Below are 12,670 nucleotides of genomic sequence, written 5' to 3'. Positions count from 1 at the left end.
AGGAAAAAAAATACTAAAAACAAGAAGGGAAAAAGAGCTGGTTTACATTCGTGCAGAAGGAGGAGAAGTTCCTCCTCTCAGATTCCGAGGAGAGGCTCCTATAGGAGGGGGAGAGGGGGGGAGGGGGAGAGGGGGGGAGGGGGAGAGGGGGAGGGGGAGGCGGGAGAGGGGGAGAGAGAGAGAGAGGGAGAGAGAGAGAGAGGGAGAGAGAGAGAGAGGGGGAGAGAGAGAGAGAGAGAGAGAGAGGGGGAGAGGGAGAGAGAGAGAGAGAGGGAGAGGGGGAGAGGGGGAGAGAGAGAGAGAGAGAGAGAGAGAGAGAGAGAGAGAGAGAGAGAGAGAGAGAGAGAGAGAGAGAGAGAGAGAGGGAGAGGGAGAGGGAGAGGCGGGAGAGGGGGGGAGAGGCGGGAGAGGGGGGGAGGAGGGGGAGGGGGGGGAGGGGAGGAGGGGGGGAAGGGGAGGAGAGGGGGAGGAGGGGGAGGGGGAGGGGGAGGGGACAGAGGGATTTTTGGGAGGTTCTTTGTCTTCCCCCACTAAGTCCTCTCGTCTCCCCCAGTATCACTGGAGCCTGGCAGAGAGGAACACATGCTGCTGCCCCATTGTCTGTCTGGAGAGACGCGGGGAGACCAGGTCCATTACACGTGTTTGGAGAGTCCAGTGCGCATTTCCCAAGGATTTGGACAAACTTGAAGGTAAAGAAGATTCCTATCTATCTATTTTACTGCCACAATTCAGCAAAAAAAAAAAAAACACCATACAACAACAAATCCCCAATCCAGCAAGGAGCTCCTCTCAACCCAGTTTGGGAGGGAGAGCAACTCCGGGCGAGGATATGTAATCTATCTATTTCACTGCCACATCTTAAGTATTTACAGCGCAACAACAAACGAGTTGCGCCTTTATTGAACCCAAACCCCGCTAACGTTTAGCTCGTCTCTGCTAAAACAGTAACTTGCAACTAAAACGGGTCATTTTTTATTTAGCCACGTTAATTAAATATCCTCGCCTGGAGTTGCTCTTCCTCCCAAACTGGGTTGTGCGAGGAGCTCCTTGCTGGATTCGGGTTTTGCATTTTTTTTGCTGAAGTGAATATCGGGGTGTAGTCAAGCCAAGGCATTACTGCTGTTGGGTTTTGCTGAGTGAAACGGCGTGTGCTTTGGATGAGGCACCGTGTGGAGGGGATGGAGGCAGCAGGCTGCACGGCTGTTCACCCCCAGCCCCCCTGGTACCAGCCTGGAGGGGGTCTGGTCAACCTCACATTGGCTTTACATTTACGGCATTTAGCAGACGCCTTATTCCAAAGCGACTTACAATCAATACATTTGGATACTAAGCAAGTGAATCATCAATCCACCAGTCGTAGCAGGAAGAGTAATCCAGCTCAGGCCCGGGGCCATTGATAGGAGAAGGTTTTTCCTTCTATCATCTTCTTCTAAAACCTAGTAGTTGTTGTTTTTTTGTTGTTGTTTTTTCACACTGGAGAAACTGAGAAACAGTACAAGGGGGGCAATAGAAGTTCTTAGGGACACAGTAGAGGGGAGAGCGGGTGTCTTTAGGAGATGCAGTGCTGGGGGACAGAAGATGTCTCAGGAGGAGCAGTTAAGATGCCCGAATAGTCCACACTTACTCCAGACTACATTCTTGCTCATAAACATGTGCCTCTTCCATACCCCTCTTATTCCCATCATGTCTCTCACATTCCCGCTTTCACGAATCCCACTGCAGAGTTTAACGTCCCTTTTACACAAAAAAAACATTGTTATTTGGCATATACCTTCTGTCATATCGGGGACAAAACAACATCTCATTTCATCCTTTCTTCACCGTTTTAGACTATTCTCAATCTTCTCATTGATAATCTGGAAATGTATTGGAGAGAAAGGTTTCAGGAGGGTTTTGGGACTGACTGACCCACCGTGACCCCATGGCAGGCGTGAACAGGCTGTTGAGTATCTATCGGTCGTCTCACAGCTCAACCAATCGTTATATACATTGTAGATGTATTATAAGGGGTTTTAACACATGTTGGACACCACTAGGCTGTATTGTGGCTTTAGGTTTCACCGGTGCCCCACACCGCCACCAGGGCCCAGTATTTCAACATGTTTAACCAGAATCTGAATCACCCGGTTTATGTTTTTGCTACCCAGGATCAGATTGAGCTGATTTTCCCAATAGCCTACTACCCGAAAGCTGTTAGATAGATCTCATCCTGTTATGATAGCAAAATAACAAGATTTAAAACATTCATCCTCCTCAAATGGACTTGTGTGCTTGATTTATCACACATTTCGGACACCTCAAATCTGAACGTAACGCCATGGCTTGGCTGATAAATTGGACCGACGGTGTAGTCAGATGTGTTCTCACAACAGGGTTAGGGTTAGTTTAGGGTAGGGGTGGGCATCGACGATCATATCATATGACTCTCATATACCACCACTATACCACCACCACTATACCACCACCACTATACCACCACTACTATACCACCACTATACCACCACCACCATAAAAAAAAAAATTGTGATCGACCAAATGTTTTATTTTGTGATCGACCAAGATCCTTATCGATCAATTATCGATCGTCGATGCCCACCCCTAGTTTAGGGGTTTCAGGTCCCCTGAAACGTCTGGTAAAGCCATGACTCCCTTTGGAGATAACTTCCTTGGCAAAGGGTTCCCTTCTGCACAGCCATTCTCACCCTTCTCCTAGTTTCTGTTTCTTCAGTTTTTATTGTTTTTATTTTTACAAGAGTAGAGTTGTATCAGGAGTAGAGTTGTATAGAGTATAAATCAATCAATAAGGAGTAGGGTTGTAGTAGGAGCAGGGTTGTAGTCTACCATGTAGCCTCTACCATCTATGTCACAGGTGCAAGATTGGGCTAGTATTTTAGTTTATTGTACTTTATTTGAGATCAAATAGCTCCACATGAAAGTCTGTTTGATTCCAGTTCTTTACTGTGAAGTCTGTTGGAGGATGGGGTGGTCGGTCTCTGCCTCAGGGAGGAGGAGGAGGAGGAGGAGGAGGAGGAGGAGGACATAGTAGTCATTATGGAAGCCTGAGTAGATGTGTCCTTTCAAAGACCCCCTTTTTGACATTTGCTTTCCCAAACGCATCCTTTGAAAGTAGGCTAATTGCCCAGATAACTGTCACTATGGACCCCACAAAACTGTATGAGATGTGTTATTGATTGGGGTAGCCAATTCCATCCATCCAACAATGTTTTCTTATTTGTGACTCTGCAGTACTTTCTCTGTCACTCTCAACAGTAAGTAGGCTAGCGACTAGGGCGCGCACGACACGCTGCCCCGCGAGGCGCCAGGCTGTGATTGAATCCCCATCTCTCTTCCCGCCAGCCAGCCCGCCCGCACTCACCACCCCTCATTATATATAAAAAAAATAAAACGAATTGGGGCGATTTCGACACGATTTTAGTACGAGGCGCTGTCGCTGACCGCTTAGATGAGGAAACATGCGGTTGTACACAGTAGGGACCAGAAGTCGTTGGAACGGGCCCAGTCCTTGTGGAAGAGCCACACAGAGCCTCTGTCATGCTCCGTCACCAACACAGGGCCGCCTGGCCACCAGCTGGGATGAGACGGCACTTCCTAGGCCGCGCGGTTGTAGGGCTCTCGGCCAACGGAATGTGTCACTTACTCTCTAAGTACAAATTGCACTTATTTGACTACTAGGAAGCGGCTGGTTGGAGGGTTTTGGGAGGAGTCGGTAGGAATGTGTGATTTAACCACTGGGGGAGGGGGAGGGGGGGGGGGGTGTCTTTCCCCCACAGTCACTAGGTCAAATTGTAGCTCTGTCAGTTCCTCTTAGCCCTGAGCTGTGGCTGGCCGTTAACCTACATTATGAGTGACAAGAGCGGGGCCATTGATTAAAGAGATAACTCGTTGTGAAAAGATCCCTCGTGCCACATAACATGTAATTTGTCACGTGAACAGAAGTGATATTGAAGAGTGATATTGAAGATTCCATGGAACACAAACAAACAAACAAATTCCATGGAACACAAACAAACAAAATGGAATTCAGACAACCCGTGGTTGATGGATGCCTTTTTGTTTTCCACTGGAGACACAAGCACATCTGTAACTGTTGGTCGTTGTTGAGGACACATGAAGGGGGGGGGGGGGTACTGACTGGGTACAGTAGTACTGTCTGACACTGAGGGAATCTCTGCACTCAGGTCATGTTCTCACATGAAAGTCCGAATCATGACCAGGAGAAAGTGGATGAGTTTGCAACATCGTTGCATAAATTATTTCTCTGATTTGCGTTCTCACAGCCCTTCATGTAAACAAAGTCACATACGCAATCGAAGCAACAGACGTGGCAGTTGATTGGAAGTGTCAGTTATGGAAGTGTCAGTTATGGAAGCGTCAGTTATGGAAGCGTCCGTTATGGAAACGTCAGTTGGTGAAGCGTCAGTTGCCGTAGTAACAGAGAAAGAGGGTGACACCTGTAGGATGAGACCACCACAGGTGAAAACAGGAAAACAATTTGTGTGTAGATAAAAATGTTCCCGTACAAGTTAACCGTTGCAATAAGATGTATAGAATTATAAGTGCAGCGATCTAAAGACTAGGAGTGCTCATAAGACAAAGTAACAGTTCTCAGCCACTCGTAACAGTCATTCACGAGACAAATAGCTTTTCTAGACTAGACTATTCTGGCAATAAAAAAGCAAGTAGGCTTTGTAGACTCTGTGCTATATTCATAGTGCCAGGAGTGGTCATATGACCATTTGTACAATTGTTTTCATGAAAAAACATGTTTTCCAAAATGATATTAGTTCTGTTTGATTGAACTGAGAACTTCTTATGAGATCCAGCTGAGGCGGTTGATTAGTGAGGAACTTAATGAAACGGTTAAGCAATTTCGTTGCGTGTAATTAAATCTAAGGAATCACATCTTGTGTTGTTATCAAGGTACAGCCATAGGGAGCAGGAAACCTCACTCTGTGTGTGGATTCAGGTTTCCCGTTAGTCACGTCTTCTCTAGGGCACATGACTCAGCAAGACGTCTGCAACCAGCACAACACAACTTCTGTTTCACGGTTGTTTGTGATTCACCCATTTCTAAAACCATTTTTTTGACTGGAGTTCTGACCGTATATTTCCAGAGACTTCCAGCGTGTGTTTGAAGCCTTTAAAGGAGACTAGATTTTTGTTATTCTCCAGCACGCTATTCTACGCTGCCTTAGACAAGGGAGCGTGCTTGTTTCAATGTTTTCTCTCTCTCTCTCTCTCTCTCTCTCTCTCTCTCTCTCTCTCTCTCTCTCTCTCTCTCTCTCCCAGTAAGCCCTTGCTTACACAAGTCGGAACTTGGTTAGATTTCACAGCTGTGATGACATTCCTCTGGTGATAAAGCATTCCAGCACTGGCGCCGATTCAACTACTGCAAAAGGTCCTTTGCTCCAGCATGTACCACCAGAGAGGGAAAGGCTGGCACCATCCACACTGCTCAAAACTGGACGGCTAGGCTAGACTTTACGCTGGCTGGTACTGCCGTCTTGTGGACATAAGTGGCATTCACCATCATTTATTTTTAGTTATTTGTGGATGGATGGAAATGCAGTAGTGGAAGTTTGAATCATTTATCATTTGCCAGCACTGGTTTAAGCAGCTATCAGATGTTTCGAGTCCAAAATATGAAGCATACTCCTAGATTAGGATTAGCCTAATATGGGATTATCCTAATATGGCTAATATGACTCTCAACTTCTGATGAGAGTAGAACTAGACTGGCCAGAGCAACATGGACTTGCTGACAGGAGATTTGATAAACAAATAATGTATAGCTTGAAATCATGCTATGAGCATGTTGAAATGCATCTCCACCATTGTGTAGGCCTACGTTTTGTTGACGGTCTTGCCTGCGATAAGTCACTAATGGCTGCTGTAGTTGCACATCTTCCATAATTAAGTTTGTCTCCTTTCATTCGGTTGTTAAGTCTGACGTCAAACGTGACGTTTAGCAATTTCCAGGTCCAAACCAGAAATTCCCTGCACCAGAGTACCAGTGTACTAAAGGCAGCACCAGAGTACCAGTGTACTAAAGCACCAGAGTACCAGTGTACTAAAGCACCAGAGTACCAGTGTACTAAAGCACCAGAGTACCAGTGTACTAAAGCACCAGAGTACCAGTGTACTAAAGCACCAGAGTACCAGTGTACTAAAGCACCAGAGTACCAGTGTACTAAAGCACCAGAGTACCAGTGTACTAAAGCACCAGAGTACCAGTGTACTAAAGCACCAGAGTACCAGTGTACTAAAGCACCAGAGTACCAAAGCACCAGAGTACCAGTGTACTAAAGCACCATAGTACCAGTGTACTAAAGCACCATAGTACCAGTGTACTAAAGCACCAGAGTACCAGTGTACTAAAGCGGTAGAATGACAGTTCAATCGTTTTTTAGACTGGGATCTATTCATACAACAAGGGACACAGCAGCACTTTCCCGTTTTCCCCATATTTGTCAGCGTCTTTCAGCCTCGGAAAAGCGCTATACAAATATAACGAATTATTATTATTACTGAGGCATTTCGAAGAGAGCGCCTCAGCCAACGTTGGACCCGGAAACACGTCACGACGTAACAACCGAATAGGCATGAGCCTCATTGATTAGAACGGTACTTGAGACCATGACATGCAGTCTTTGTTTCCCACCCAATAGCGCGTCATGCATTCACATCCTCCTTTAAATTAAGTTGATACTCTGAATTGGTCTGGTATGTAACTCAGGGCCGAGGGAGTCAGTGCTAGGATGGTTTCAGGTAGCCAGAGACTGACCTCCACATACTAGTGACTTGCACAAGTTTTCACCTCCTACACAATTTCACCTTTGTGTTGTCTCCTGAATTTGAAATGCATTTAATTAGGACTTCCCCACAGATGTAGCCTAAACAGCATACTGGACACTTTCAGCGATTGTCTTTCTTTTATTTTCTATTATTTATTTTAAATAATTACAGAGAAGGCCGTTATGCATAATGCACTCCCTTTGCTATGGCACTCGTAGGGCCCTATTATGCACTTCATAAGTCTTAAGCAATAAGACGAGGCGGTAGATCTAAACTTAAGACGTGGAGGCGTGGTCAAGGCCACTTTGCTATTATGCGTGCGGTAGTGGGCGCCCAAGACCCGGCGCTAAGCCCAGAAATTAGTCATGGGTGTGTTTTGGGCGTCTTCTCAATCAACCCAATCAGCGTGCCAGGTGCCATTCCCTTTAAGAACCGGCTGCGTTAAGTCATAAGCGCTATGCTATTATACAGTTCATAGGCGCTAGACTTCATGCACGTTTTGAAACACGAGCGAGTTTCTTAAGAAGTCGGTTGGTAAAGGTTCCAAATTATGAAAAACTAACTTTTTCATTGCTTGTGCTAGCCTATACATTTGGGTCTCTACTAACACAGAAACTGTGAACGTTTTTCTGTCGGCTGCGTCATTTCAGAAAACATTCAAGAAACCATTCAGATTTGCCTCTCTGCCGTCACACTGGGGTAGAGGGCAGTCTTGACAGCCGTCGTATTAAATCGGCCGCTGTGTTGGAACATTTCCCTCGCCGGGGTTCATCTGTCCAGTACATTTGAAGGGAAACTCTGATCATTTCAATTGAAATGGTTTTGAACAGGGGCGCTTAGGTGGCGTAGCGGGTTAAGCGTTGACCATGTAACCACAGGGTTCCAGGTTCGATTCCGGCCGGGGACATATCCTGCATGTCATCCCTCCTCTCTCTCTCACCCATCCTTCCTGTCTAAATCTTCACTGTAACTGTCAATAAAAATGAAAAATACGAGTGGGACTGCCCCACTCAGAAAGTTAGTGGGAAACACAGGGACATCAGGTTTATCATGTCATTCCCCTGTGTGTTTTTGCAATCCGCAGAAAACCGCTGATGATTTCCTGACTTGTGAAACAGCCTGTTGAGAAAAGGACTGAAACAGGGGCTTGACTGAAACATACTAGAATGCCTTTAGATTAACATTTCAGTGGTATTTTCAGCTTGAAAACTTCAATGACATGTTTTGGGGATGTTATGGAGAAAGAGCATAATAGGTCTCCATTTAAAATCAAAAGCTCAAATTCAAACATTTCTTGAAGTTGCATAATAAATTGAATTGAATCTCAGTGGAATGTATTAGTTCAAGTGATTTCAGAAAGAATCGGTCTACCCTGTTTCTGTAGGATCCCTCATGAATAGAGAATCAATTAGACGCTGTTGATCAGGCCGGAAATGATTTAGAAATTAAACTATTGCTTTGAAAGCCACCCAGGAGCTGCTTCAGTTTATGGTACACGGGTTCCCACGGGTCCTTGAAATCCTTGAAAGTTTGTGAATTTGTGAAAAGGAAATCATGGTCTTAAAAGTTTGGGTCATTGAAAGTGCTTGAATTCCCCTCTCTCTCTCTGTCTTTTTAATTGTTGTCTGTGAGCGGATAGTTCCTATTATAAAAAATTCTCATCTAGATCTGTCTCAGACTATGCCGTGTCGGGTCCTTGAATCGGAGGGAATTGAGTCTTGACAGTCCTTGAAAGGTGCTTGAATGTGATGTTTCAGAAGGTGTGGGAACCCTGTATAATGTTTTCCCTGTGTGTGTGTCTGTCTGTGTCCCTGTGTGTCTGTGTGTGTCCCTGTGTCCCTGTGTGTGTCTCTGTGTGTGTCCCTGTGTGTCTGTGTGTGTTCCTGTGTGTGTCTGTGTGTGTCTCTGTGTGTGTCTCTGTGTATGTCTGTGTGTGTGTGTCCCTGTGTGTCTCTGTGTGTCCCTGTGTGTGTCTCTGTGTGTCCCTGTGTGTGTCTCTGTGTGTCTGTTTTCACATTGTCACTGAGAGTCTCTCTCCCTGTGGTCTGTGCAGGTCTGAGAGGCGCCGTCCCCCCGACCACCCGAGAGGCAACATGAGCTGGAGTTTCCTCACGCGTCTGTTGGACGAGATCTCCAACCACTCCACCTTCGTGGGCAAGATCTGGCTCACGCTCCTCATCGTGTTCCGCATCGTCCTGACCGCGGTGGGCGGCGAGTCCATCTACTACGACGAACAGAGCAAGTTCGTCTGCAACACGCAGCAGCCCGGCTGTGAGAACGTGTGCTACGACGCCTTCGCCCCGCTCTCGCACATCCGCTTCTGGGTCTTCCAGGTCATCATGATCACCACCCCCACCATCATGTACCTGGGCTTCGCCATGCACAAGATCGCCCGCAATGAGGACGACGAATACCGGGTACCCAGGAAGAGGAGGATGCCCATCGTGAGCCGCGGGGCCAACCGGGACTACGAGGAGGCGGAGGACAACGGGGAGGAGGACCCCATGATCTCGGAGGAGATCGAGGTGGAGAAGGAGGAGGGGGCGGGGGGGTCGTCAGCGGCGGCGCCGGAAAAGCCCAGCAAGAAACACGACGGCCGCCGGCGCATCAAGCGCGACGGCCTGATGAAGGTGTACGTCTTCCAGCTGCTGTCGCGCGCCACCTTCGAGGCCTCCTTCCTGTTCGGCCAGTACGTCCTGTACGGCCTGGAGGTGGTGCCGTCCTACGTGTGCACGCGCACCCCGTGCCCCCACACGGTGGACTGTTTCGTCTCCCGCCCCACCGAGAAGACCATCTTCCTGCTCATCATGTACGCGGTGAGCCTCCTCTGCCTGCTGTTCACCCTCCTGGAGATCCTGCACCTGGGCTACAGCGGCATCCGCGACTGCTTCTGCGCTCGCCCGCGCTCCCCCCCCCCGACCCCGACCCCCCCCCACCACCACCGCCTGGTCAGTCAGCGGCCCTCCCTGTGCCGCCAGGTGCCCACCGCCCCTCCGGGGTACAGCACGGCGTTGAAGAAGGACCCCTGCGGCGGCGGGAAGCTGGGCTTCCGGGACCAGTTGGGCGATTCGGGCCGCGAGTCGTTCGGGGACGAGGCATCGTCACGGGAGCTGGAGAGGCTGAGGCGGCACCTGAAGCTGGCCCAGCAGCACCTGGACCTGGCCTACCAGAACGACCAGGAGAGCAGCCCGCGCAGCAGCAGCCCGGAGTCCAACGGCACCGCCGTGGAGCAGAACCGCCTCAACTTCGCCCAGGAGAAACAAAGCGAAAAGTGTGAGAAGGGTGAGTAAGAGGAGGAGGAGGGGAGAGGAGAGGAGAAGGAGAGGAGAAGGAGAGAGGAGAGGAGGGAGTACCGTATCTAGGCTCTGTCATGGGTCACAATAACACGAGGCCTACGGTTTTACCCAATTTTACACACACACACACAGATGCGCACACACACTCACCACACAGACAGACACGCACGCACACACGCACTCCCCACACACACTCCCCACACACACTCCCCACACACACTCCCACACACACTCCCCACACACACTCCCCACACACACTCCCACACACACACTCCCACACACACTCCCACACACACTCCCCACACACACTCCCACACACACACTCCCCACACACACTCCCCACACACACTCACACACACATACACACACACACGCAAAAGTATCGTTTTATTTTGTGTTCAATCTGTTTTTTAACGATTTGTTATCGTTATTTGTTTACAGTACGGTTGTCACAAATTGTTGCTTTAGACCTACTGTACGTTAAACATGTAACATTCAAATGTTGTGTAGTGTTTTCCCGTGCTACAGTGTTGTGTATACGTGGATGAAGCACAACTCTCCGCTGCTAGAGACTAAGCCACTAAGAATTCTCTCTCTTTCCTCTCAGGTCTCCGAGCCTAAATGGATAATCGCCTCAACTTACCAACTAAACTCTTTGCATCTGGGACGGTGAGGGGGAATAGAAGCATCTTGTTGACAGAGTGAATTATTGTGTTTGTGTGCATGTGGATGTGGATGTACTCAAGGAGGATGAACCCACACGCCTTTCAGTATTAAGGCCAGTGAACATCATCGGAAAAAACTCGCTGAATTCATGAAGTGCATGTTGCCAAGCTGTACTTGACCACTTGTCCGTCTGAAGATCCAAAGTGCCCACAAACTGTTTGCAGAACAAGACCTTTTTTCTGCGCCTCTCCTTCTCTCTCAGGGCAGCTGTGCTGTTTTGTTTCGTATTTAGTTGTCATCATCTAGGAATACAAGTGATTCCCCTGATTTGCTGTTTCTCCTCTCCTCTGTTGGATTATAATTATCTCAAGTTTGCCTTTAACCTCTTCTGGAGTTTTTACATTTCAGCCATTCCTATATTTTTAAGGACCGGTGAACAGTAACACAAATACTGTACACGTCAAACTTGAGGTTTGTGGAGAACGTTGTGTGTTTGTCAGGAAGATGGAACCACAGCGAGTCTGCTTGCTCGTAGCTGTGAACTAGCAGGCGAATGGACATGGGCGAATGGACACGGGCTATCTCTTCTTGAGCAAAAGAAACAGGTACTCACAGGGTTTTGGTACTGACTGCCACAGAGTTTGGAGGGGGGGGCGGGGGTGTAGAATGAATATGTTTGGGTGAGTCCACGTGAGCCGCGTATGTGCATCTGTTCACTATTCCGTTAATCTCCAGTAACAGCTGATAGGCTAGATGCTCACCTGTGTGGCACCCCCCCCCCCAAACACCTCCCCTCCCAAATCTGTTGCCAAGTCAGAAAACTCGCAAGTCTTTCTTTTGGGTGCCTTTTGTCCAAAGGATACAAAAAAACCTGGGTAATGCTTGAATACATGTGAATCGTGATCTTGTCTTGAACTGTCAAAAGACATGCTTTTAAAACTGGTTTCTGTTCTTCCCTTTTGTTTGTTAGACATATTATGAGTAGGTTACCACTCTTGGAAGTGCAGAAACGAAGCCTTATCGACTGCTCAGACCAGCCTAAGTGTTGTGTTTACTGCAGTTGTCTTCCTTTTGATGCTTGCATTTATTAAGGGACTCGTTCATAGTGAGGAGTCGACGACTGTTAATTGTTTTTCGTAATCTTGTTTTGTTTTTTTAGCTAGTTTTCAGGACGAAGCTCCTGAATTCTGGGTTATTTTTTCCAATTGTTGAATAGCAAAAAATCTTCCCCCTGACACTGAAACCTGTCGATCGTTGGGCTTGTTTTGCTTTTCAATGTAATTTAAAATACGGTTGATTCAGTCTGTTCATTGTAGAAGATTGTAAGAGCCTTCGATACAAATCAAATTCAATACCGCCAAACTGTTAAGAGTTGACCTATGCAGCAGTCAGTGAAGGTTGGGAACTTATCATGTTGTCATCTTTTTATGTAATGGTAAAATAAGACGATGCCTTGGGGGAAAGAACCCCTAGATAATGCCATCAGTGTATATCATATCAGCAGTGCCATTTTGTATGCTCTATCATCTCAAGTAATGTTTTTTTTTACAACTTTTGTACCCTTTTTATACTTTTGTATCAATGCTTGTTTTGTAAAATAAACTTTTTCAAGAAATTAACTTGGGAAGTGGGTTTCTTTAATATGGTTGCACTCTGCATGCGGTTAGTCCGCTCACTTGTCTGTCTTGATGGAAGATCTGCACTCTGGACTGAATGCTTCAATTTGGTTAAGTATTCATTTAGTTCATTGCTGAAGTAGTTGGCATACAGTGCCCCCCGTAAGTATTTGGACAGTGACACTAACTCTATACATCAAGATACGCTATATATCAAATACAGAATTGGCTAGGGCTGGGTCAGGTACTTTAAACTGCCACTATGAGAGTGCAAAG

The 12,670-nt window shown here is 47.3% G+C and overlaps 1 protein-coding gene across 1 annotated transcript; it reads left to right on the top strand.

Annotated features, from left to right (window-relative positions):
• Positions 1-563: 563 nt before the first annotated feature.
• On the top strand, positions 564-12,317 carry gjc4b (gap junction protein gamma 4b). Its single transcript, XM_080526701.1, has 3 exons — positions 564-689; positions 8,870-10,098; positions 10,720-12,317. The coding sequence occupies exons 2-3, from the start codon at positions 8,910-8,912 to the stop codon at positions 10,731-10,733; spliced, it is 1,203 nt and encodes a 400-aa protein (XP_080382827.1). The 5' UTR covers positions 564-689; positions 8,870-8,909; the 3' UTR covers positions 10,734-12,317.
• Positions 12,318-12,670: the final 353 nt, after the last annotated feature.

The sequence above is a fragment of the Nansenia antarctica genome, assembly GCF_963989245.1.
Source record: "Nansenia antarctica genome assembly, chromosome: 3".
Taxonomy (NCBI): domain Eukaryota; kingdom Metazoa; phylum Chordata; class Actinopteri; order Argentiniformes; family Microstomatidae; genus Nansenia; species Nansenia antarctica.
Note: the sequence above shows the minus strand (reverse complement) of the source record. Positions and strands in the feature narration are given on the sequence as shown.

Excerpts from the sequence above, each read along its gene's own strand:
- gjc4b (XM_080526701.1), top strand. The coding sequence starts at position 8,910 with ATGAGCTGGAGTTTCCTCACGCGTCTGTTGGACGAGATCTCCAACCAC.